This window comes from Desmodus rotundus, chromosome 1 (assembly GCF_022682495.2).
Source record: "Desmodus rotundus isolate HL8 chromosome 1, HLdesRot8A.1, whole genome shotgun sequence".
In the NCBI taxonomy this organism is placed as follows: Eukaryota; Metazoa; Chordata; class Mammalia; order Chiroptera; family Phyllostomidae; genus Desmodus; species Desmodus rotundus.
Window position 1 is genome coordinate 132,392,520 of NC_071387.1, and position 27,863 is coordinate 132,420,382.

Below are 27,863 nucleotides of genomic sequence, written 5' to 3' on the forward strand. Positions count from 1 at the left end.
TGTCAGGACTATCAGAATAGATAGAAACAGTAGGTCTAGTTGAAACTTCCATTATTGTTGAAATGGAAAGGACCTTTTCCTAATTTGCTTTAGCTAAAATTATCTGGAAGCCCCCAAAATGGCCTCAAAAATCAAACAAGACAGCACTAGGAAATAAAGAAAACTGCACAGACAGTATTTAAGTTAGGGGGGAAAAAATGGTTCCAGATCAGTATGATGTCCCTTTTGTTTTCCTACGTCCTTTCTTATTTCTCTGGACTTCCGAGATTGAGGGGTTTCTCTACACTTTGATTTACCTTTGGACAAATTGGTAACAGTCAAGTTAGGGGTGATTGAAACTGGATTATTAAGGCAAACAAACTAGTAGGGGATATCCCAGGTCAAATCATCATATTCATTGTAAACTGTCCCCTCATATAAGAAAAGAGGAATACCAGTGTATGAATTAGTAAATATTAAAGAGTTTATCAGTTATTAGAACTGAAGAAATGTCAGGGATCACTTACTCTTGACCTAAACTATTATGATCTAATTTGCTATGTGTTAATGGCCAAAAATATTTGGTTCTCTACAGCTGAAATATTTACTGAGAACTTTGGGCCAGATTTTCGAGAGGAAGAGACTTTTTTCTCTGTCTTTGCCATCTTTTTTCCTGCTGCAACTGGTATTCTGGCTGGAGCAAATATCTCAGGCGATCTCGCAGTAAGTACTATATAATTATATATTAAAATGGTATACATATATTTATTTTTAAAGGTATACTTAAAAAAATCTTCTTGTCTTCTAGGATCCTCAGTCAGCCATACCCAAAGGAACACTCTTAGCCATTTTAATTACTACGTTGGTTTACGTAGGAATTGCAGTATCTGTAGGTAAATAACCTTACATTTCTTTGTATGTTTCAGAAATTTCATGATGTGCTTAGTATAAATAGTTATTTCATGACATTTTTAAATTTAGAAATATTTCAGGAAAAAAGACAGGATGTGGCGTATTTTAATTAAAAAACAGTTTCAAGTAAGCTAGTAGTGATTTTCTGTAATCACCAAATGATCTATTGCACCACCTCCAGGATTTCGTTAATTATAATAAATTAGAAAATTATATAAGATCTTACCTGTAAACTCTTAAATTTCAGATATATTTAGAGAAGGTATTTATATGTAAAAGTAAATGCATTTAACTACTTAAAAACTCTTGAGTATTTTTATATATGCTGATGATTTAATACTTTCTTCTAATCATATTATATGAAGATTGTTTCAAGATCGTTAAGCAGTACCTAGCATTTTTTTTTTTAACCATAAAAGCTGATTTTGATAAACGGGACATACTACGTTGAATGAAAACACTTACTAAAGTCTTAATAATTTGAACGAAATGGTGTTTACCATTTTATTACATTTATGGACACACAGCAGTTTAGAACTTGAAAGGATAGTGGTCATCCAGTCTCTAAAATCAGTGTTTCATAGATGACAGAATTGAAGTTTAGAGATTTCACTACCGAGGATAACTGGTGCTTGCTTAAAAAAATTGTTTTCATGGCAAAGTGGCTTTTAGTTTTTTGTTTGTTTTTCAAATAAATTCTTTATAAGCTATTTATAAGAGTAGTTTCTTTAATTGAAACATTCTAATCCAGAAAAAATTTTAATGACTTAATTTACATATGATTTGCATACTGTAATTAGATGAATTGTCTCACATTTATCAACTTTCATTAAACTATATACTTTACCCAGGAAACATATATTCTTGAAATGTAAGCATTGTTTTTAATGTATAAACTCTATAAAGTTCAAATTTTATAGTTAAATTGTTTTAAGCATACTATAAGAGTCAATCTTATTTTAATACCAATTTAAAGAATCACAAACTCTAAATTCATACACTATAGAATATAAGGTTTCTGTAGTATTTCTGTAAGAAGTTTCATTTTTGCCATATATTCAGTTATTTTGGGAAAGTAATGACAATATTTTTACAGATTCTGCTGCTAATTTGTGTAAATGTAATTTGAAAAATCACTAAACAAGAGCTAGAAATGCTAATATTCAGTATTCAGTGTTGAGCTAAATTTAAATTTTAAAAAGGAATTGGGTTTTATTTAGCCTTAAAATTCATACATAAATCTCATTTTTTAAAAACAAATGCACTATATGCTATTTATAATCTTACCAAAAAATAAAATTTTTTTGTTCCCTTAAAAATTCCTACCTAGTATTCTTGTATATTTCATACATAAGATAATTTAGTTTCATAGCTAAAGAGAATTAGTTTTACTTTAAAGAATGCTATAACTGAATATATTTCAAATTGTGAAGTTATTTGTTACAGCAGATAAATGTTTTCTGTTTTTATCTGACCCTCTAACAGTACTGGCCTTCGTATCCATTTTTTTTCTATCTCCTCTGGCCCTTGGAGCAATAGGAGTAGCCCTTTCTCCCTTGTAATTCAGTGGCTGAACCAGTAAGGATTGCCTCTGCACCAGTATAACTAGCTCAAAGCGATGGGGCCTTTTTTCCACAGAACGTATTTGGAATGTGAAACACACAGAAGTGTAACTGCTTTAGGGCTACAGAGGACTTGGTTCTCCCTCCACTCCCCAATGGTTTCAGAAGCACCTTTAAGGAAACATGGTTTTGCAAACATTTTCTGAAAGTTAGATAAAGAAATTTAAGAATAAAGAATTATGTGTAGTCTGTACAATTAAAATATTCTGCCCTTCAAACTTAATTTTCTCTTTATTGTGAATTTTTTCTGTAATGCTTATATTACCTCATATGATATGATATGATAAGATAGTAGGGTTAAAATACTTCAGAAGTAAAAGTGCTTTCTTCAAGAAAACTTTTTAAATGTTTATTATGGGAGTTTTCAATTTACACAGAAATGGAGAACATTTTCTAATGGGCCTACTATAACAACTGTCACCCAACTTCAAAAAAGTTTTCAAGAATTATCAGTACATGGTTAATCGTGGTTCATCTATACCTATTCACTTTGCCCCATAGGTTATTTTTAAGAAATCTCAGATACCGTATATTTTTTTTAATATCAGGGTAGACTCACTAGAGACAAAGGCTTAAATAGAATTATAATTCATCGATGTTCAACTTACTTTCCAGTATAGAAAATATTACTTGAAGTCTGTTCTTTTGCAGGTTTCAAATATAAAATATTTGGAATACAGGAAAATATTTCTGCCATTTGGAACTCTTCCAACACAAGGTTTTTGTATTTGCGTAAGGATGTCTAAGCCGAATAGGCCAGGAGATAGTTTTCCTAATATACCATTTATAGACAACCATTTCCACGGTTTTTAAGTGTATAGGTGTACATAACTACTCTTTGTAAGGTTCCACTTCACAACTGAAACATTGAGGAAAATGATGCTTTCCAAATTCTGTTTCATGTAAAGCTGTCTTAACTCTCAATGCAGTGCATGCTATTAGAAGCAGGTATATATGTAGTCAGTATCAGAATTTCTTTATGGGTATATATATATAATTTTGAAATGAATATAAAAGCTAGCTATATTATTGGTTCTTATTGTCACTTGTGCTTTAGGCTCTTGTGTCGTGCGGGATGCCACTGGGAACGTTAATGACACTATTGTAACAGAGCTGACAAACTGTACTTCTGCAGCCTGCAAATTAAACTTTGACTTTTCTTACTGTGAAAGCAATCCTTGTTCCTATGGCCTAATGAACAACTTCCAGGTGAGCATCAAATTTATGTTACGCACACATTCTGTTATTCTAGGATAGAATAATAATGACAATAACAATAATGTCATTAAAAATCTAGAGACCAGACAGTAACTTAGAAAGGAGGGCTGTTCTTACAGTATACCTAGATATATATTTTAAAAGACTGTAGGTAACTAATTGAACAGACGGAAAAATATGAAAGTAAAATCTGAAGCCATTTGAGAGCAAAAGGACCTGCGAAGGTAACACGTAGAGTATAATGTATGTAGTACACTGTTTCGGAAAGGAAGGATGCATTGGGAGCATCTCACACCTGATCCTATTTGTTAGGTCTATTTCTGGATTCTCTCTCTATTCCATTGATCTGAGTCTATTCCTCTACCAATACTATGCATTTTGATTACTATAGTTATATAAGAAGCCTTAAAGTCAGGTTGATCAATTTTTTTTCCATTTTATCCTTTTTCAAAATTGTTTTAGCTATTTTAGTTTCTTTACTTTTCCATATAAATTTTAGAATAACCTTATGTTTTTATTCTATCTATAACAATTCTTCTGTGTCAATTTGAGAATTTACATGTTTACTGTTTTGAGTGTTCCAATCCATGAACACGGTATGCTTCTCCATTTACTTAGATCTTCTTTGATTTCTTTCATTAGCATTGTGTAGTTATCACAATATGAATAAGGCACACAAGTAACATTTTGTTAGATATACACACCTACGTATATAATTTTTATTTTGAGCAATTTAAATCCATTCTAGTTGAAATGAGTTGTTTTCTAATTAGAGGTATTTCAATTGTTTTAAATATAAATACCTCTTTTAAAGTATCGGCCAATATCAGTAGTGTTATTTAATTAGATATGGCCCATATAGTCATGCTGTGATAAACCACTACTTAACAACAGAATTAAATTCTCAATAGATGCTTAAAAGTTTCTGAACTTTTAAAAAACATGAACTATGTAAAGATTAGTAATTGTAAGTATTTGGAGAATATCGGTCCTACTTTTTTATTATTACCTTTATAAGGTACTGAAAGTGAAATGAAATCTTTATACAATTTATAGGTTTTTTAGAAACTGAGGACAGATTAAGTAAAGGTAGAAAGAATTATTAAAATTTAGAGGGTAATTTTGAGAGTTGCTTGGTGGGTCTCCGAATGCTAGAAACGGACGCATACAAAGATGTAGTAGACTCAGGAGACTAAACAAAATATTCTGTGGTAAATTTTTACAATAGATCTACTAATTCTAAGTAAAAAAAGTAAAAGTTTTGCTTTCTAGTGTTTTCCCAGTATTATGTAAACACAGTAAGCAGAATAGTTGAGGATGTAACGTATTTCAGAACAGTATAAATTTTATGTAGAGTATATAAATTTTATAACAAAATTTTGGAATTTAAATTTTTAATGACATTATTTTTATTTTCTATTGTATAGCTTCAAGCAGTTGACTGCACTTTCAGTGGTTTTAAATTTTGAACCCAATTATGTAACAGAGGTTTGTTTTTGCTAGTCACAAGACTAGGCAAAATTGTAGGAATGAAAGAAAGTATTCATGTCCAGCTAATGATTCAGGCCAATTCTGACATTGATATTGTGTGTGAAAGGCACAAATGTTGGTCTCTGCCCAGTGACTGAAACTCCAATCAGATTTCTGGGCTGTGCCTTAAAATAGAAAAATGTGTTGTCTTTATCAAGTCTAGAATGGGCTCATTCAAGCAAAGAGGAGTTTTGTATGCATAAAGCTGCTTTTCTAATTTAAGTAAATTTTTAAAAAATGCTTTGTAAAGTGATACAACATGTGAAAAAAGTCCCACGAAAATATAAGTTGCTAGTCATTTGAACGTGAAGAATGGAGGAGAGCACATAACTGAGGGGCATATAAGTTGAAGTCTCCATCATGAAATATATGCAAAGCCACACGTTATGATGCTGTTCTACATATATTTGACTTTTCGTACTTCAGGAGAAAAGTGATTTGGTCTACCTTATTTGTCTTAAATTTTAAGTTTTTATGCATATATTCATACATTTCTTACCCTACATGTTCTCTGAAACTTTGACTCACCCTTGTTTGATAAAATGTGAGCTTCTTTGCTCTCAGTCCAAGTATTTCATACTCAAACTTATGTGCCACTGCCTCCTATTGGGACTAGACTCCAAGCCCGGTGTGTCTGTGTGCGTCTGTGCGTCTACATGCGGACTCTACGTCTTCCTTTATTTGATGCTTCACTCTGCTTAGAATGCAACTGCTGCTGCTTCTTCATATGTCCAAGTCAGTGTGCCCTGAAGGTTTTCTTGAACTCTAAATCATGAACACACACAAACCTGACACACAGAATTTCACCATTCATTTTATTTGCCATGTTTCTAACTTTTATTAGACTTTCGTCTTTTTTGTCTTTTCCTTTTCTGCTTTGTTTCCACTATACATTGTGGGCAACACTGATGTTACCAGCATTGATGTTATCATTATTGTTGCTACTCACATTTTATCATAAAATGGTGGGAAATGCAGAAGTTATTGTGTAAATATATAACTAGAAAACAGGAAAGCTGGCAAATAGTATTTACAGATGCTAAACAGGGAGCATTATGTACCTCAATTTGAGGTATGAAAGAAGAGAAAATGTAATTTTCTCTTCAAAACATAAAAGGTGAAAGATTATAGTTTTAAGTAATGCCACTGGTGTCAATTTTGCCTGAATCCATCAGTGTATTACATTTTCTGTTCTCCACCTTTTTCTTCATTTATCTCCCGTCTTTGCACTTAACTTTGAGGTCATTGAAAATAGGCACGGACGGAATTCTCTGTCATCTATCAATAAGTATACATAACAAATGAAGTCTGCCCATTTTTATCTTGCTCCATCTTATGAGGAACTGAAAAATACCGCATTTTATTAAAAATTGTGCTTTTGTTCTTAGATGTTTAAACTTCAGTCGCCTTCAAAGTACTCTCCATTTGATGCAATACACGTATCAAGACTTTTTGCCACTGCTCAAAACAGTTTTTGAACTCATCAGTTTTGATGAGTTCCTCCTTTTAGTGCTTCTGCTGTTTTTTGCCTCACCTCTTCCACATCAGCAAAATGTTTCCCTTTGCGACTTTTTTCATCCAGGGAAACAACAAAAACTAAGTCACTGGAGTGAGATTGGGGGAATAGGGAGGGTGGGGCACAGGGCTCATGCTGTTTCTGGTCAAAAACTGCTGAACACTCAATGGAGAGTGTGCAGGTGCGCTCATAAATCACCCACCGTGAATATACAAGAAAAAATTTTAGACACTGTAACATGATAGTCAGTTTGAAATATTTTAACATCCTGTACAAGCACGATACAATTATCCCACTCAAGCAATGTAATGTTGATGGAATACTGTTTATCTAAAATAGATATTCCATATTCATATTTCCTCACTTGTCCCATGAAGTCCTATACAGTTATTTTTCCCACATTTAATTTCCAATCTGGGATCATGCATGGCAGTTAGTTACCTTATGATTTTAAAATCTTTTAATCTAGAGGACTTCCCAGCTGGCCTATTTTAATTTTTTACGATGCTGACATTTTAAAGAGTTAAGGCACGTTATTTTGCACTGAACTCCTTGGTTTGGATTTATCTGCTTGTGATCCAAATGATCTATCCATTAAAAAACCGTTCACCATTGGGAAATGTTTGAACGTGTACAAAGATTCGGAAAGCATATAATGTATCTAGCATACACATTTTCCCAATTCACAAATTATCAACGCATGGCAAATTTTGTCTTATTTATAATTCCCACTTCAGAAGTAAATCCCACACTTAGATTATTCCACCTGGAAATATTTTCACATTTATTTCTAAAAAGTACTGTTTAAAAAAATAACACAGTGGAGATGCAGTTATCAAAATCACGAGTGGGGAGTTTTTATAGGAGAAATGACATGAAAATAGTAACATGTAAAAGAAAGGGTAAGCCTGTAGATTTAAAAAGATTTATAAGAGACACATCAAATGTAAAGTGTAATCCTTCTGCGGATCCTGATTTGCACAGACCATTTTGAAAAGCAAGAGAAGAGGGACAGTTCGGGCAGTTTGAAAGCTGATTGGTTATTTGGTGCTGTAAAAGGAATTATTTAGTTTTTAAGCTGTGACAGTGGCTTTACAGTTGCAGTTTTTAAAAGTTCTTACCCATTAGACGTAAATATTGAAATATTTATGCATGAAACGATATCTGTGGTTTGATTCACAGTCACGTGGGGATTGGCCCTGAGGTGGTCATTGCTGAATTTGGGTGACGGATGCTTAGTGGTTCCGTATGCTCTTCTCTCTGCCATTATATATCTTTGAAATTTTACAAAAGAGAGATTTGAAGGTCAGGGTTAGTGTTAGTGGTAGGTATCTTTCTGAATTTGTGATGTATATAACAAATTATTACTGTTTATTATTATTATCAGGGTTTCCCTAATACTAGTTTCCTTTATTAGAATAATAATGGTGTATTGTGTTCTTTTTTTAAGACTTACTCTTTTTCATTTTCACCACTTTTTTTTAAGGTAATGAGCATGGTGTCAGGATTTGCCCCATTAATTTCTGCAGGCATCTTTTCAGCCACTCTTTCCTCTGCATTAGCATCTCTTGTGAGTGCTCCCAAAATATTTCAGGTAAGCATTTTAATGTTACATGCTTTATTAAAGGGGAGTTTAAGGTAATATATTTTAATCTGGGATTGTAAATATTTTAAAATTATCTGCTATTGTCAATCCCATATATATAAAAAATATATATACACACATGTCAAGACTGGTATATTTAATTTTATGTATATGAATACATATATTTATGTAAACATTTGTATATTTACATAATGTCAGATTGTAGCCTTTGAGTTCTATTTCTGGAAGTAGTGATGAATTTTTGCTTTATTTAGACATACTCTGTTAGTATAAATTTTCATAATGTCTCACCAAGGATAAGGAGTGCTGTCCAGGACCATTCATCAGGAGAATTAAAGTCTCTTGTTTCCATTAGTGTGAGGCTGACCTAAATGTTTTATTTTTACAAATATTTGAGTGCCTAACATGTGCTACATAGTGTGTTAGGTACTCAGAGTATGATGATGACTAAGATATTATCTCCCTTTAATGAGCATTAAATGAACAGCTGATACTGAATAGAAAATATTTTTATTACTAAATCAAATCAAAGAAATGTTGATTTTTGAAGCTTTGTTCTTAATGACATAGTTGTAGCCATCTAGTATACTAAAGATGTAGAATATATTTCTTAAAACAGTTTTCAGTATTTTAACAAAAATGATTAAGTTCTATAATTAGGATTTTTATCTGCTTTAAGTCTAGCTTTTGGACTTGCTTTAAAGTAGGTCATACGTCCATCATATTTCTCAAGCTTCCAAATGTCTTCTATTTCTGTGCCTGCTTTTCTGATTCTTTCTTCATAAAAGAATTTCATCGTGAGGGCGGGGTAAGGTGGATAAAAACTTCTGGTATTCTAAACCCTTTCTGAATCTTGGAATGTTTGAATCTCCTTTACAGCTTGTAGGTGAAGCAGTGTGAGACAGGGGAAAGAAAGAGGAAAAAGAATTAGAAACATGGGTTTCATTCCTAATTAACTTTTTGTAATTGTAAGCAAAGTTGTAAGCCTGTTTTCCAGATGTTTCATTTATCGTTTACATTTCTTCACTAGGCTCTATGTAAAGACAACATCTATCCAGCTTTCCAGATGTTCGCTAAAGGTTATGGGAAAAATAATGAACCTCTTCGTGGTTACATCCTAACATTCTTAATTGCACTTGGATTCATCTTAATTGGTTAGTCAAATAAATGGTGTGCTAATGTAGATTTTGGTACATTTACATTAGCTCTAAACATGGAATGATTAAATAATAAACAATGTTACTTTGCATATTATACTAAGTTTCTTTTCAGTCAAATGAGTGTTTAAAATATACTGCAAATAGTAGCACTCAGTACATTTTTTTTTTTTAAGATTTTATTTATTTCTTTTTAGAGGAGGGGGAGAGAGAGGGAGGTAAACATCAATGTGTGGTTGTATCTCACACGCCCTTTGCTGGATAACTGGCTTGCAACCCAGGCATGTGCCCTGACTGGGAATCGAACCTGCAGCCCTTTGGTTGGCAGGCCAGCGCTGAAGCCACTGAGCCACACCAGCCAGGGCCATGTTTTCTAAAATTGTTAACCATCACTAAAGTCTACATTAGGGCTGGAAAGAACTCTTAGGTTCTTATCCCTAAAACCAATACAGTAGTAGCATAAAGATAAGGATTTCAGAGTTTCCCCTGAAAGTAGGGCCTCTGCTGATCTGCTCTTTGGCACTTTGCCACTGTGAGCTAAAGGGTCTTACACTTGTATTAAAGGTCTGATTCATTAAAATTGTGGAAACTAACTCTCCTGTTATCTAGGTATGTATTTGGTATAGCTGCTTTTTGAGAACAAGTGGGCAATATTAAGTAAAGTTTCCCACAATCCAGCAATTCTCTTTAGGAGTATGTACCCTACAGAAACTTGAATATGTGCCCATACACAGGAATATTTTTAGTGTTATTAATTATAATAGTAAAAAATGGAAGCCACCTGAATACTTATAAATGGAAGAATGAAACTACAGAATAATATTCAGCAATGAAAAAAGAATGAACTTGGTTTCATTAAGGATGAACTTCAAATAAATGTAAAATCACATTGCAGAATGATACATATAAGATAATACTATTTATGTAACTTATAAAACACCCAAAACAATACCACCTAATGCTAACTGACCATATATATGTATGTGGTAAAACTATATAGCATTAGAAAAAGAATATACCAACTTTGGAAAAGTGATGTATACAGGGGGTTTTAATTATTCATAAGGTTTGATTTCTGAAAAGTAAAGTACATGAAGTATATATGGCAAGATGTGTTTTTTAAGACTGGGTGGTTGATATCGGAGTAGCATTATGCTATTATTGAAAGGTTTGAATAATTCATAATTTTGAAGAGTTAAAATTGTCCTAATACATCAGTAAATATGCCTTGTTTCTTTTGCAGCTGAACTGAACGTTATTGCTCCAATTATCTCTAACTTCTTCCTTGCATCCTATGCACTGATCAATTTTTCAGTATTTCATGCATCACTTGCAAAATCTCCAGGTGATTTTTCACTTTTAAAAAGTTTTTAAAATGTGGTAATGTCTTTGATTTTAGAGGAAATAAATTATTTGAGTGCATTTTTAAAGTGGTACGTGTGGGATTCGCTCATTAATGCTCAGTCTGTGTTCATAGTTGCGTCAGATTAAGTGAGTCTTCAAAGAGCTCTTTATCATGAAGCTTACTGGTGATATTCATTTTTTTGTTTTGTTTTGTTTTCATCATTTAAGATAGCATTACTCCCAAATTCTGACCAGCACTATAAGTCATTATTTTGCTTTTTTTTTTTTTTTTGGTTTGTTTTTATTGCTTATTTAGCTGCTTTCTCTTTCATTTGCAAGAACATTATGACCCAGTCAACCTGTCCAGAAATGTTTTTAACATAATGAGTTCTGTGGGGTTAATCAACTGAGAACACTTTTTGTCATGGAATTTGTGTTATCAACCATGACACTAGTTGGGCACCAGGGAAGGAAACGGAGGAACAAAAGCACTGGTCCCTATAGGGATCTAAAAGTCTCTCAGAATAGGAAAGAATAAAGGATGGAAGCTTGGAAAACAAATATCTTAGTTTCAGATTCTCTTAATTCTTTTTCAAATTTTAAGGATGTAAATTTAAGAGGTGGGTATGGCTTTAAAAGAGCAACACAAGGGATCTTTGTGTTGGACTCTTCTTTAATTTGAATGTGTTAATGCCAATATCTTAGTTGTGGTGTTATGGTATTGTTTTATAAGACACTGTAATTGGGGGAAACGAGGTAAATACCTGGAATCTCTCCATTATTTCTTATAACTTTGTGTGAATTTGTAATTATCTCAAAACTAAAAGTTTAATTTTTAAAATACTGTAAATTTTATTGAAATGATTTTAAAATAATAGGTTTGTGTGTGGAACCACCTAAGAATGCACATTTTAAAACACTGTCTTCAACATATTTTAGAGTGAAGCTTAATTCATAAATACTTCACCAAATAGGAAGATGTTTCTGTAATTAATTTTTTTAGCAAGTGGATGAATTTTAACAATTCTTAAGAACATTTTGTTCAAACTGTTTTGTATATTGATTAGAATATGGGTATGTCTCGTAACTAAAAATCAGGAAAGAAAGCTACCACACTATTAAGGACTCAATTTAAACTTCTTTTTAAAAACCTTCTCTAGTTTTTAGCATTCACTGGGGTAGGTTGACTTACACTTCTTTGGTAAAGCATTTATTGGATACAGAATTAGTAAGAATAATGTGGAAATAAATAGGTGTAACCTTTTTATGGCCATCAAGAATTGTGAAATGGAATTGTGATTAGTAATGGTCTATGACTTTACTGTTTCATATAGCCTTATACTTGATATTTAAAGCCCTCTCTGTGTAGCAGCCAAAAAGAAAGTTATTTTGTACATAAATATGTACCATTGTCTAAAGTGTACCATTGTCTAAGGTGACTTTTACTTACCTATTTTATTCATTATTGTCAGGATGGCGTCCTGCATTCAAGTATTACAATATGTGGATATCACTTATTGGAGCAATTCTTTGTTGCATAGTGATGTTTGTCATTAATTGGTGGGCTGCACTGCTGACATATGTGATAGTCCTTGGTCTGTATATTTATGTTACCTACAAAAAACCAGGTCAGTAACCTTTTCTATTTAGTATTTCAACCTAGAAACACCTAGAAGTTCTTTGTTATTTTTCATATCTAAGCATTATGTTTCATATATTTGTTTACTTATTTCTTAAGATTTTATTTACTTATAGAGAGAGGGGAAGGGAAGGAGAAAGAGATGGAGAGAAACATCAGTGTGTGGTTGCCTCTCATGTGCCCTCTACTGGGGACCTGGCCCCCAACCCAGGCATGTGTCCTAACTGGGAATTGAACCAGCGACCTTTTGGTTCGCAGGCCCTTACTCAATCCACTGAGCTATTCCATCCCAGCCAGGGCTCATCTTTTATATATTTAAAACGTACTATGTATAAAACTTCAAATATTTTATTTCCAAATACATGTAGTTTCATTAAAACAATTATCTTTTATTCTATGGAATTCCATTTTTACCCATAAGTTAAATTTAATCCTATTTGTAGAAAAAAAACAAATTTATATTTTTAACAGTCTGTTGCACTCAATAGGCTTTAAGATTATTCTCTGAAAGGATTAGATTTGTAATACGTAGTAGCTGTTAGCTTAATAAGCATATGTATATATGTTACCTACCACGTCTTAGTACCTCCTGTAATATGTACAATGGAATTCACAAAATACCAGAAGACACAGTGTCTTCCCACTAGCTTACTGCAGGGCAGGGAAAATTGGACAACATGCTTTAACTGGGAAATAGTCAAAGATTACCTAGAATGAATTTTATTGATAACTGTTGGTATATTGTCACATAAGAAGAAGATGCTAAGATATGTTAGGATTGGTCCACTATTCACTATGGTAACCTGTAACACAGAAGAAAGATCGGAGTGGTACTGGTTGGAAAAGTTTTGGCCCAATAGAATAGAATAGGGAGAGATTACAAAACAGTATAGTCATTTAAAAACAGTGAGGAAACATTTTGTAATTCTAATGCTACATGATGAAGTTTTGGATTAGAGTGGTGGCTTTACAAATAAAATGGACAAAGAAGGTATTTTAACCATCTTAGAAGCAATCATTTCTATAATGTGCCTATTATGACTCTAAAGTAACAAATGTCAAAAATCATCATTTGTGTCCAGGGTGTTTATTCAATAAGGAAAAAAAAAATTGCCTATTCAAATAACTTAAAACTGTTAAGTACTATAAATAGGACTTATTAATATTTGGAGAGCTGCCTCTTTTCCTTTTAACCTTTGGCTATATAAACAATAATTTTAAAATGTTTTCTTTATTTATGAAAGACTCTTGAATTACACGCATTGCATGTTTGCAGCCCTGTCATCTCAGTCTTTTCTAAATTGTACTTTTCTTTAAATGCAATTACATATTAGCACTGTCTTAGTGTTGTGCTATGAACTTGAACTATTAAAAGTTCCAACTGTAATAGCTTATTTTAGCAATTGACTTTGTAAATGTGTGAGCATTGTCTCCTTCTCTTTGTGTCTCAAATTGGTTATTGATTGGTTGTTAATTAGCATTGGCGTTCCGCCATGTCACACTGTCTTCCCACAGACGTGAACTGGGGATCCTCCACACAAGCCCTGACGTACCTGACCGCGCTGCAGCATTCCATTCGTCTTTCTGGAGTGGAAGACCATGTGAAAAACTTCCGGTGAGTGATCGGTGACAGAAGCATTTTGTCTTCGGTGGCAATCAGTTATTTACTTGTTCATATTGATGACATGTCATGAAAAGCATAGAATATTATTTTTTGTTTTGGTTGGACTTGGGCAGTTCAAAGTTGAGGTTCTTAGTTATCAGATTCTATGAAGAGATTAATTTTCTTCTACCTTACAAAAATGTGAATGTTTTAGAGGTCTCATCTAAAGACTTCTAAATGGTAGGTATCATCAAGCGAACAGTGTTCTCCCTCTGTGGCCACTGAAGCCATGTAACTACTATATAACTACCAAGTATGAAACCCATAAAGATTTTTGACATACTTTATTTTGTAATATAATATTATTCACTTACATATATTCTTAGAAATTATAGATTATACTTAGTTATAAGTACACTTGTATTTTTAAAAAACAAATCATTAGACGGCTAGTCTCATGCTGTTCACTTAAAGCCTGGCTGTGAATAGGTGACTTTCTGTAGTCATGAGAATCACCTGTTACTGGCTTCTGCGCAGTAAACACAGAAATACGTTCCATGTTTGTCAGTAAACCAAAAAGGGAAATGTGTTTTCAAGGACCTTAGGAGCGGATGAGCACCAGAAAAGACTTGCTCTCCCAAATTTCTCCGAGTAAGAAAAGTTTTTGTGTATTCTTTTTGTTACTTGTTTTGATCTACATGTCCTCTTTTTTCTCAAATGAAAAGTCCCCAGAGACCACAGATCTGCAACTTTAGAGTAGAGAGGAATTGGGAGAAAATTAAAAATGAATGAGAGCCCTGGTAGGAAAACTTTAATTTCATTGCATTGTGGATAGTTGATGCCGAGTGTGGTAGAAAGTAGAAATCATTCCTTTATGGAAAAAGTTGTATCCCAGAACTGAGAGCACATGTATCCAACAGTCAAAGTTAATTTGCTATCAAACTTGTTGCTTTGGTTTATTGTAATGAGGGGAACATTTTTTAAAAAATATTTTATTCCAGCAAGGCCTTTAAGATTTTCATCAGAGTTACACATTAACATAGTTTGAAGAGGAAAACTTAGGTTTGTCACGAAAATTAGTGTTTTCCCCACTTCTCCTACCTCTGTTTCTCTCATATCATAGGCAACTACTTTCACCTCTTATTTAGTGTTTACTTCATATTTCTAAACATGCTTGCCTTGCTACACTTACTGATTTTTAATTTTAGTCTTTATCTATTGATATCTTTCAGCCACATGTACTCACCACACACTCTCACCCTTCCCTTTACCTCATCCTCCCAGAATATTTTAATGACGTTATTTTGATTAGATCGTGCCTGGTATTTTTTATAACTTTTAAAGATGATTCAGAGCTAAGTCATGTGGTAAATTATGACTGCCTTTTCTTTCCTGTATGGCTTTGTTTTCTCTAGAGTCAATAATATTTTTTTCTTGTTTAATTTTTTATCACTATCACAGTCTTCATTAAACTTGCTGAAAGATTTTGTTTCCTTCACTTTGTCGTTTCTATGTCCTTGAAGTGTCTTTCTCACTGTTTCCTGTTTCTTTAATTTGGGTTCTTAGATTTAGCCCTTTCTTACGTATCTGTGATCCTTGGCCAGGGAAGTTGTACATTGGTGGGTAGGCTTGTTAGTGAAGTCCTTAATGTAGATTGATGTGGCCTGGATGGTTCCTTTGAGAAATTTACTGTATTTTGCCATGTATAATGTACTCCCATGTATAGTGCGCACCCCCATTTTTGCCCCAAACATTCAGGAAAAAAATCTTTCATTTTAATTTTTGAATTCAAATTTTATTTATTTATATTTAGAAACAAAACCGATTATCGTATTCCAGGGTATTATTTTGCATACATGTATGTCGTTACTGCTTTCTAGAGTTAAGCATAAATAAAAGAATTAACATTCACATAGCCCTGGCTGGTGTAGCTCAGTGGATTGAGTGCAGGCCTGCGAACCAAAGGGTTGCAGGTTTGATGCCCAGTCAGGGCACATGCCTTGGTTGTGGGCCAGGTCCCCAGTGGGGGCCACGTGAGAGGCAACCACACATTGATGTTTCTCTCCCTTTCTTCTCCTCGCTCTAAAAGTAAATAAATAAATAAAATATTTTAAAAAACCCATTCATATAGATACAGGATTAGTACTATGTATAATGCACATACTTATTTTCCCCTCAAAATTTTGGGCAAAAAATTGTGCATTATGCACAGCAAATACAGTAAGTCATCTTAAAGGCTTTCTTTTTTTGATCTGATTCGACTTCCCAGAAAAGAATCTTTTAATCTGCTTGATGCTAAACTCCTGGCTACCAGAGTTCTGAGAGTGAAGTGAGCTCTAGAGCTCTGCATACAGCTTATAAATGTCCTCCTAACTTCCATATTTACAGTAGATGTGCCTGCCCTCAACTGTTGCTGGTGCCTCCCAGACCAGCAGCCCTCTCCAACAAACAAGTCCTGGCCTAATAGGGTTGGAAAGGGACAGGGACAGTTGCCCATCAGAGTGATGGGAATAATTGGGCTTTGTTTAGTTGCTTCTTATGAAAACTTTAAGGCAGTTCTTATTTTACTTTCTTTAACACATTGCCCCCACCACTTCCAGATGCATCTACTGCCTCTAACTCCTCCTAGGCGTTTGGGTTATTTTTTAGGTGTAAAATCAGGTAGCTTCACAGATTTCTCTTATACTCATTTAGTATTTATCCTTTTTCTGGTTTGTAAAATCTTGTATTACTCTTCCATCTATTTTCTAGCTTTTAATATTTTAATGCTATTATATCCTATTGTAAATATTCTTTATATTTTTGTGGTTTAAAAGATCCCATTATATCATGGAAATCTTTGAGGAAGGAGTTAAAATGAAGGCAGGTGTTCATTGTTACTCAAAGTCATCCCTAGTATATTTTGCACTATACCTTTTTTTTATGATAAAACCATACCAAATTATGTAGCCTTTGTGCTACGTTTACTATTTAGTGAAGATAGGGACTACTAATTAATTTCCCATAATAATAGGCTATATTGAGTATAGGTTAAAATACTGTAACAAAAAGCTGAAAAAATACAGTGGCTGAATAACAGACATCGTTATTATGTGCTATTCAAGAGATAGACGAATTGTTCTTGGCATATTTGTTGCACCTGGTCATTCAGGTTCCACATTCCTTTATCTTCTCAGTCTGCCATTCCCTGGGAGGTGTTTTTATCCATGTGGTCAGTGTCATCACCACATCCACAGAAAAGGAAAGGAAAATTTGGAGGATGGCCAGCTTCCTTATTAAAGGACATGACCTGGAAATGGGAATGTCATTTGGGCTGTAAGTCAGTTATAGGGCTATTTTTATCTGCTAGGAAGGCTAGGAAATGTAATCTGTACGTGGGGAGCCAGCAGAACCAGCTCCAGCGCAGATGGGGACAGTGGACTGTAGTAGCAGCCCGGGCCATAGAGGATGATTGCATGTTTGATTGCCCTGAAGCGTTTCTCCCAGACAGAATTGGTTTTTCAGACAGCTTGCTAAAATTATGAATGCTAGTATATTTTTCAGTCTTTATTTAGGTTTTATGCTCATTTTGTAAGTAACTACTCTAATAATTAATTTGGTGACTAAGGCAGAATTTTTAGTCTATTTGCTTTTTGTTGTTTTAATTATATAAATTCTTGTTTTAAAGAAGTTTTGCTTATCCGTTTGAACTTATAAAATAGATACCTGAATATTTTTTCATCAAAGATTGATTTCCATTTGTAGTTGGGGAAAATATATATGAAAGTCACGCCACTCCACTGCCTTGTGTTTGCAAAGACATTTTAATTCAATTTTGGCTCTACCCAGAATTAATTAGATTTAAAGTTTTTAGTTCAATAGAAACCTTAGAAGGTTTTTCTGAACCATAGGTGGTTTTACTCATAACAGCCATAAAAATTAAGCTGCATTAGAGAGGGCTGCTAGTGCAAAGTAGAAGTAATTAGGAAGTGATCAGGCTAAGGACAGTGACCTGTTTTGGAGGGCCAAGCTATCAGGAAGTTTTGTGAAACCTGTGAAGGAACTAGAATATTTGTTACCTTTAGAAGATGAAAAGTTGTTACATATTTTTAAATCAATATGGTCCTTTCTGTGACACGTACCAGAATCTCGATGTACAATATTTTCCATTACTTTCGAAGAACATTTGGCATGATGTTCGTTCCCAGAAGTTTCTGTTTCTGCATTTCTCATGTATCAAGAGACCCTGGTTAAAAGTCATCTTTTATGAGAATCCTGTGGCCTGTGGCTTGAGGACAATTCCACAAAGGAGATTCTAGCTTAATAATATATTCTTAGAGAAACAACTTAAAATCGTGTCCATGTTACCAAAAACCTAAACTCTAATGTTGTTTTTCTATTTAATCTTAAATTAGGCCACAGTGTCTTGTTATGACAGGTGCTCCAAACTCACGCCCAGCTTTACTTCATCTTGTTCATGATTTCACAAAAAATGTTGGTTTGATGATCTGTGGTCATGTGCACATGGTAAGTGTTTGTTTGGTTTTCTCTATTAAACACGTTTCACTCTGTGTATATAATTTATATTGTGTGGGGTTTTCTAGATCTGAAATAATTTGGGAAGGTAAACAAATCTGTTGAGCTTTTTAAAAGGTAGTTATTTTTGTCAAAATGTTTTTGCTGCTCAACTGTCTTAAAACCTTATTTCTAAAAAGATATTGGAATTTGAAACCTTACTTGTTTTTATTTATTTTTAGTAGATTTCAACAAACTACATTGCCCTTATAGAATGGTTTGGCTACGCAAAATAGCTTCTTGATAACTAAGGAGCCTAAAATGTCTTTTTTCTTACTGATATTTCTCAAAAAGTCCTGGGAACACTAGGAATATTTACTTACCAGAAAAAGAAAAAGAAGGTTGAAGGAGGTAGACAAATCATGGCAAATATCTAGAATTCAGTATATAAAAAGAGTAGAACAAATGTTGAATTTCCAATTTCAAACACTTTTAATTATCCATTAATTTTTGTTTTAACCACAAGTAAAAAGAAATACTAAAAATAGTGGTAAACGTTCATCCAAAAGTAGTTTTCTGGGTGTTTTTGGCATCTTGGATATTGAAAACAGTCACTAGATGATGGATCGCCTGTTCTGCACAAGAAACTGGGGTATTTATTGTCAGATTAGCTTTACTGTTCATCTTGTTGTGGCCCTGTAAGTGTGTGTTGTACGCCCGTGTCTCGGTCCTGCTGGAGCTGCTCTTCTACTTAAAAAGCAGCAAAGTCACAGCCATGTCTTGTGTGTCTGTGTGTGTGTGCGTGTATGTATGTGTGTGTGTGTGGTGCTGGACGGACATGTGGAAACACTGATCCTACCTGCGACCTGTTGAGTTTTCTAGTTTGTCTCCAAATTCATCAATTCACGCCAGAATCTTGAGCACAAGAAATTAAAAATGGGGCATTTTTTCTGCTAGGAAAGATAAATTATATCTTTCCTTTACTCACGTGTAATTAGGGTATACTCTTAAACTTATTTTTATATATTTTTTTGCTTTATACATTTGTATATAATACATTTTATGCATTGCTTACAAGGATCAAATGGAATTGCAAGTTAAAACTCACTTTTTATTCCTGTCTTTCATCGTATAACAGAAGTATGAAGAAAAAGCATTTATACTGTATAGGTCATTTTGATTTTCAGGGATATTTCAAGGTTACTGAAAATTAATAACTCAGACATTTAGGGCAAACAGCAAACAAGCTGGGGAACTTTCTGTGGAAAAACAGAAGGCTCTTTTGCTCTACATGATCTCTTCTCCAGACTTAATAATTTCTAATTGCATTTATTTAATATTGAAAACAATCTTGTTTTTCAGTCTGTTTTTCTTCCTTTTCCTTCTACAGGCACCCCTGTGTGCCTTAACTATTCCATCAACTCCGTCTTTTCACAAGTATTGGAAAGAATTCACTGTCATGAAAAAGAACTGCTGTCAGTATACTGCTTTTCTGACCCCTCATGTTCAGGCTCCTTGTTTAAGCCAGTGTAACAGCGAGATTTTTGTAATTGTGGAATAGACTGCCTTTGAATTAAAGACATTATTAACATTTTTACCTTTAAGGGACCTCGAAGACAAGCCATGAAAGAGATGTCCATTGATCAAGCTAAATATCAGCGGTGGCTCATTAAAAACAAAATGAAAGCTTTTTATGCCCCAGTACACGCGGATGACTTGAGAGAAGGGGCACAGTACTTGATGCAGGTGAGCTTCCAGTGCCTTTCAAATGACACTGCAGTTTCTTGTAAGCTTTTAAAAACTTATCTAGGTTTCATTCTTCGTATTAATACAAATGATAAATCTTTTTAAATTATTAAAGTAAACTGCTAAGATGTGTATAATTTGAGAGTTAAAGGGACTACAGAAACTGCTTTTGGCTGACAAACTTATCATCTTAGCCTATTTCTCTAACCTCATTGGTTTTGTTTGGTTTTGATAGGAGTATTAAGTAATGGCATCCCTTATTTACTTTTAAAAAAAATTCTAGTTCTTTATTGTACTTCTCACTATTTATTAACTAGTACTACCCTTAATTAGACTTTCTATTTCAGATGGTGGAATTTGGAATCAGTCCTAGGTTTAAATGCTAGCACTGCCCCTTTCTTAAATATAGATTTTGGACAGAGCAAGTTAATAAACTTCTCTGAAACTCAGTTTCCTCAGTCCTAGAGGCTGTGGGAAAAAAAATGGGTTGATATAGTGTTTGCCAACAGATTTTTATAGGAACCCCTTTCTTCAAAGGAAGCTCTCACTGTGTTAATTGTGGCTCTGCGTTGTTAAAGCAGAGGAGGGAGGCTGAGAGTCCTGGCACCTGAACCATTTCTGTTTTGTGTTTCTCAAAACCTGACAACCACAGGGTTAATTTAAGAACAGCCTAGGGAACCCTCAGAAGTAACAAGGGGTAAGAGTGGTGTTGCTTTGGCAGATACAAAGCTTTATCATAAGACCATAGTGATTAAGAAGTGGTATTGAAGTAGCAATGAAAAAACTGAAGAAATAGAGCCACTCATTTAAGAAATTTAATATTTGACAGAGGTGGCATTGAAAGATGAGCTGGGACAATTGATTATCCATATGAAAAAATAATTAGATCCTTACAAAGACCTGTATGAAAGACAATTTTAAAAAATTTTTAGAAGAAAATATAGGGGAGAATTCTTTTTTAGTGAGACAAAAAGTTGAACTATGAAAAGAGATCACTTATTTTTTAGGTAAAATTTAATGCTTTTGTGTTTATAAAGAAAACATGGAAATGAAAAAGGAAGCCACACACCTAAAGAAGATAACATGTTACCGGCAAAAGAATGTGGTTCAGAATATATAAAGAAACACTACAATATAAATTAAGAAGAGAAAAAAGGCAGCAAAAGATATAATGAGGAAACCTCAATGATAGAAGTAAAAATTAAAACTGCACTACAGTTTTATTCCATACCCATCAGATTAACCAAAATTAAGTCTGCCAATACTGAGTCTTAAAAATTGTGTAGAGCACTTGGAAGTCTTTGAACTGTGTGGTAAAGTAGATTGGACAATCACTTTGGACAGCGACTTGACAGTGTTCTGCAAATTTGAAAGTGTGTAGATATCCTAGGACATTCCATTCATAAGTGTATACCATAAAGAAAATTTGATAAGGGAAAAGGTTTATTTGAAAGTTCATACCAACATTATTTGTGATAGTGAAAAAACATGAGAGAAACTTCAACAACCATCAATTGCAAAGTTGAAAATTGTGGTATAATAATGCAGAGTGGAATTCTATATAATAGTGAAAGGAGATATATATACATACACAGGTACAGGAATACACTTCAAAAAGTATTAAGGAAAAACTGCAAGTTAAGAAAAGAATATGAACAATTTCAAGGTACAAATATGTAAGTTTGCAATTTACATATGTAAATTTAAAATATATACATGTTTGTCATGGTGTCTGACCTTTTGGCATCTCTATGCCACACTGGATGAGGAAGAGGTGTCTTGGGCCACACATTAAATACACTTCAACATACAATCACAAAAAAAAAAATCAATGTTTTAAGTAAATTTATGATTTTGTGTTGGGCCATGTTCATAGCCATGCTGAGCTGCATGTGGCCTGTGAGCTGCAGGTTGGACACCCCTGGAAATAATGGAATACATGGTAAATATACTAAGAGGGTATGAGAAAAGATACATGGCGTCCTTGATGAGTGTTTGTAATGTTTATTTTCTTAAGGTAGGTGGTCGGCATATGATTATTTATTACTTTATTCACTTTGTTTGTGAAATATTTAAATATTTCAAGTAGACTGTGACTCCTAATTATAAGGTTGGTTCTAGTGGGTAAATATTGCTTACTTTCGTACAATTTATAAAAACATTTTAATAACTACTTTATATTTAATAAATTTTATGAGGGAAAATACTTCCTTAGAGCAGTGGTTCTTAAACTTCATTATGCATGAGAATCACCTTGTAGATGTGTTAAAATACAGACTGCTAGGCCCAACCTTTGAGATGATTTCAGGGGGCGTGGGGTTAAGGCCTGAATATTAGCGTTTCTAATAAATTTCCATATGATGCTCTTGCTGCTGGTCCAGGCACAATACATTGATATTTCCACTTACAGGAGATATCTAGGATAAGCAAATTCATAGAGACCAAGGGAGATTCAATGTTACCAGGGTCTGGAGGGAGGTGAGAATGAGTAATTATTACTTAATGGTTACAGAACTGCTGATGAGACAGTTTTTGAAATAGTGGGATGGGTTGTATAACATTATGGATGTAATTAATGCAAATGAATTGTACATTTAAAAATGCTTACGATGGCAAAACATTTCTTTTTTTTTTTTTTTACCACAGTTAAAAAGAAAACCTAAAAGAGGTGCACACAACGTTGGGAATAGAATTTTAAAATAAAGATATGGTTCATTGGATTTTGGGGCATTTTTAGAGGAAGGGGGGGGAGAGGTATCACCTTTGTTGTTCCACTTATTTATGCATTCATTGATTGTTTCTTGTATGTGCCCTGACTGGGGATCAAACCTGCAACCTTGGTGTATTGGGATGACACTCTAGCCAACTGAGCTAGCTGTCAAGAGCCTGCATTTGGACCTTCGCTTCTAGATTTCAGTGGCTGTTATCAAAATATATAACTCAGAATATCACTGTATTATTGATTTTTATCAAAGATTCAGTATATCTTTAAAGTTGTATTTTTCCTATATTTTAGGCTGCTGGTCTTGGGCGTATGAAACCAAACACACTTGTTCTTGGATTTAAGAAAGATTGGTTGCAAGCAGATATGAGGGAAGTGGATATGTATATAAATCTATTCCAGTAAGTATACTCTTAATTCAGTAACTTGGTTCAGAAAATGTTAATTTTGGAAGCTTGCACTGATTTTTGAAGCCTGTTTTTCAAATACTCTCTTCTGGTAGAAGCATAAGCATGAAAACCCAGATCACACTCGGTTATCTGGGTTTTGAATTGATGATCTGTTAACAAAAAATCTGACTGTCTCTTTATACACATGAGCATTGTACATTGTACACACATGTACACATAGGCACACTCATGTACTCTGGCTTTGTAAGCTTTCTCACATCCCTACAGCTACTGCTCAGCAGACTTCCTGAATGTGGTCAGACCTGTCACCCTCTCAGATATGTCACTATAATAATATTGGATGCTGAGGAAGGCATTTTACCACTGATATGAACCTCGGAGTTTAGGTTCATTCACGTTTCAAACTAATTTTGCAGTTAATCATTTGGTTCATCTATTAGGTTATTCACATTTCTTTTCTTTCTTTTTTTTTTAGTGTACTTAATATGTCTTGCTTGTCCATCCCTTGAAGTATAAGTCCTCGGTTTACTACTCACTTTCAGTGCTATTTCCAATGATCTTTAGCAGAAGCCTTAGTTTTCATTTACATCACTTTAACTTCCCTCTTGTGGGTTTTCTAGTAGGTTCTTTTTCTACTTTTGTTGCTTTGTCCTTCTGATTTTACTCAGTCCATGTTATTACATATTCTCCTCACTGGAACTCCTCTTGTATCTGTGGATAAAGCACGTAATTATTTGCCTGTGTCACATATGATAGTTTGGTCTTCATAGAAGCTGCCTTAAAACAATTTGGGGAAGTAGCCAGATTCATACTTCTACTTTTTAAAAAAAATCTTTCTGTTGATTAGTAAAGTATATGATGAATGTTAAATTGTTAAATGCTTTCAGTAAAATTAAAGCTTTACTGGTTTGTCCTATGTTGTGACTACTCTTTGGCTTTGAGTTTATTACTTTTTTGTAAACAAGGGTTCATCCTACATTAAGCCTGTTGTCATTCAGTGGAAAAACCTGAAGTTTTGCAATTTGAAGTTCTCTTAGTACACAGGTGACAAACACAAGGCCCAAGGGCTAAATCCAGCCCTCCACCTTGTTTCTACCTGGCAGCAGCACTGAGCTCCTTGCCCCTAGTTAAGGAGTAGTTACATTTATACACAGTCCTAAAATTACATTTGGCCCTTTGAAGGCAACTGTGAAGCTAATGTGGCCCCTGGTGAAAATGATTTTTACACCCCTGACTTAGTAGATTTGAGGAGAAGTTGGGTTTACAAGATTTGTAGTCTTAACAAAGGTTCCAGGGTGGGGGGAAAAGGCAGACAACTGTACTTAAACAACAATAAAAATTTTAAAAGTGGAAAAAAAATAAAAGCAGTTTTACATTTTTTTAAAAAAGGTTCCAGAATTTAAGTCTGGTTTTATTTAGAGTTCTGTATTAAGATTTAATGTATATTATTGTACATATGGGATGCTCCCATTTGTGTTTTAAAAAAATTAAAAGGACATATGAATACATGTCTGCAAATACATGTAAATCTTAGAACTACTTTTTAAACTAGTTTTATAAAAATTTTTAAATTACTTAAAATACCCTTTCCCTGCCCAGGCCAGGATTGAACACCCCCCTGCAGACTGAAAGGTCGCTGGTTCAATACCTGGGGTCAGGACACAAGCCCAGGTTGCACGCCAGGTCCCCTGTTGGGCGTGTGACAGAGGCAGCCAATCGCTATTTCTCTCATACACAGATGTTTCTCTCCCCCTCCCCCCCTCCTCTCTAAAAATAAGTAAATTAAATCTTTTAAAAAATGCCCTTTTTCCTTTCAGAAGTGATCCCTTCACACTGCTCTCATTCTCAGAATGGTAAAACCATTCTTCTTCGTCTTCATGGATGTCTCTTGGTTAGGACTGCAAGTTTAAATTGGATATGATGAGATTCCTGAAAGTTGTTTTTCCATAATTTTAGCTTGTTTCCGATAGGAGAAAAATAGTTACTGCTTTAAACAGCTACTCTAGGTAGACTGTCAGTACTGTAAAGATCTACACATAAATAGTTTTTAGAGGTATTGTAGGAAAGGGGAAAGGAAATGGTGTAGGATTTGAAGCTAACATGGCTCTCACCGTAATTTTTAAAGCGTATTAAAGAATCAGACATTTAAAGCTGAAAATAATTTCAGAGATCATCAATTATTGCCTTCATTTTATAGAAGAGGGGATACATTTTTATGATTTTTTTCTTTTTTCTAACTCTAGTGACGCCTTTGACATACAGTATGGAGTAGTGGTTATTCGCCTGAAAGAAGGCCTGGACATATCTCATCTGCAAGGACAAGGTAAATCTTCTTTGAGATACTTTATTTTAAATATATAAATTACTTTGTTAGAAAATTATGCAGATTGGGTTAGCCAAAAAGTCCATATGGTTTTCTCCATAAAAAAAGAGACATTTTAATTTTCACCAATAACTTTACTGATTTGGATATTTGAGTATGTAGGCTAGCTCCCGCGTGATATAACGTTGATTGTGCTCAATTAACGTCTCAATGTGATCACTAACAACTTCAACTGGTCTACCTGACCGTGGAGCGTCTTCCAGCAAGAAACTTCACAAACCACTCTTGACACGTTCAGTCAGTCACAGCACCTTCTCAATACACTGCACAAATTTTTTGTGCTTCCGTTGCATTTTTACCTTTCTCGAAATAATAAAGCATTAGCTGAAAATGTTGCATATTTCCTTCCATCTTCAATATTAAAATGGCTACATAAAAATTCACCAATTTTTATAAGTATTTTTTTATATGCACGCTGATACGACAGCTGTCACAATACAATCTAACAAAATTGTTTTGAGTGAAGTTAAGGATAACTAAGTGGACAAAAACAAATGAACTTTTTGGCAACCCAATAATTCTTACAAGTCCTTCAAAAACTTTAATATTTCCCATCTATTGTGTTATGTACTTATTGTGTGGCATTTTATGAACAGATCTGTTTGGCTTGCCAATGTTTGTGTTTTCTCTTTGTACTAACCTGAATGATGGCTAGTGATCAGAGAATAAAATTCAGTCTATATCATAAGTTTAAGAGAAATAAACATTAGTAATGATTATAAGTTGGCCAAATTTATAAAAATACATAAAACAGAGGAAAAATTTTTAATGAATACTAAATCATTAGACATTTTTATGTTCATGCTTTGTATATAGAGGCATATTAATAGTGAAAAATTGAACTTCGTGATATCATTTACTCTGTCTCCAGAAAAGACCCTATAAATTATTTTTAAAAACATTTTATTTTGAAATAATGTAGATTCACAAGAAGTTGTAAAAACAGTACAGAGAGGTCCTGGGTACCCTTGGTTCAGGCTCCCCCAGTGGTGACGTCGGGCATATCCGCAGTTCTGTGCGCACACAAGTGTGCTTCTGTGCTGTTCACCACGCCTGGCACCCCAGCCAAGATCCCGAACTATTCCTTCACCTCAGAGATCTCTTGTTCTGCCCTTTCGTAGCTTTCCCCATACTCCTTTCCTATGCCCCATCATTAATCTGAAACCCGCCAATCTCTTCTCTAAAAATATAGTTTTTAAAGCATTTAAAAGAACAATTTTTTTAAGTGAAGATTAAAACCAATTAAAGTGTACTTAGAGCTTTTGCAAACTTTTTTGAAACTATGGACAATTCCATAGCCTATAATGATTTCCTGGTAGTTTAAAAAATATTGTATGCTTAAGAAAATTTGCATACCTAATACTTTACCCTTATCAATTAATTAACAAAATCATCAAAACTAGCTAAAGCCTAAATAGCTGAGAGGCATATAATGAACCTTTATCATCTCTTTACATACTTAAGCTGTTTTTATCGCCCCCTCACCCCCACACCACCATTTTAGGGGTGTTGTACACTCCACAAAGGAATGCTTTGAGGTCTTCATCCACGTAACACAGAAGTATGGCTTGCTGAAAATGCACTGTCTTACTCTGGAGTAGGCCTTGCAAAGTACTGTTTTAATCCCCATTTGCTCTAATAGCAATTTAGGTTTACGATGCTTGTTAAGTATTTATAGTGGTAACTATTTATAGCATAATTATTTATAGTGTTCCCTTTCATGCAAAAAAATCATAGTTTGGCTAATAAATTACACAGTTCTATAATTTGCTGAGATTTTGAATGTGATTGGAACTTGAAATTTTTTTTGTGCGCTTATAATCATTCTGAAAATTGTTTTGAAATCCTTGTTATTCATCATTAGGATTTGAAGACAGGGATTTGGTTTGGCACAGGGATTAAGAGCACAGGCTTTAGAGTCAAATCTGCTTGAAAAGTTCCAGCTCTTTCTCTGAGTAGTTTTGTAGTCTGAGCAGATGTAC

General features: G+C 33.9%; 1 protein-coding gene across 2 annotated transcripts in view; it reads left to right on the forward strand.

The window, feature by feature from the left end:
• SLC12A2 (solute carrier family 12 member 2) overlaps positions 1 to 27,863 on the forward strand; it is a 91,467-nt gene that overhangs the window by 48,648 nt on the left and 14,956 nt on the right. For both annotated transcript variants that reach the window (XM_024571619.4, XM_053910876.2), the window contains exons 8-19: positions 575 to 702; positions 788 to 872; positions 3,571 to 3,722; positions 8,264 to 8,371; positions 9,414 to 9,537; positions 10,784 to 10,885; positions 12,357 to 12,512; positions 14,039 to 14,138; positions 18,521 to 18,632; positions 20,226 to 20,366; positions 23,383 to 23,489; positions 25,742 to 25,821. In XM_024571619.4, coding sequence (XP_024427387.3) covers positions 575 to 702; positions 788 to 872; positions 3,571 to 3,722; positions 8,264 to 8,371; positions 9,414 to 9,537; positions 10,784 to 10,885; positions 12,357 to 12,512; positions 14,039 to 14,138; positions 18,521 to 18,632; positions 20,226 to 20,366; positions 23,383 to 23,489; positions 25,742 to 25,821 — 1,395 coding nt within the window. The remainder of the gene's footprint in view (positions 1 to 574; positions 703 to 787; positions 873 to 3,570; positions 3,723 to 8,263; positions 8,372 to 9,413; positions 9,538 to 10,783; positions 10,886 to 12,356; positions 12,513 to 14,038; positions 14,139 to 18,520; positions 18,633 to 20,225; positions 20,367 to 23,382; positions 23,490 to 25,741; positions 25,822 to 27,863) is intronic.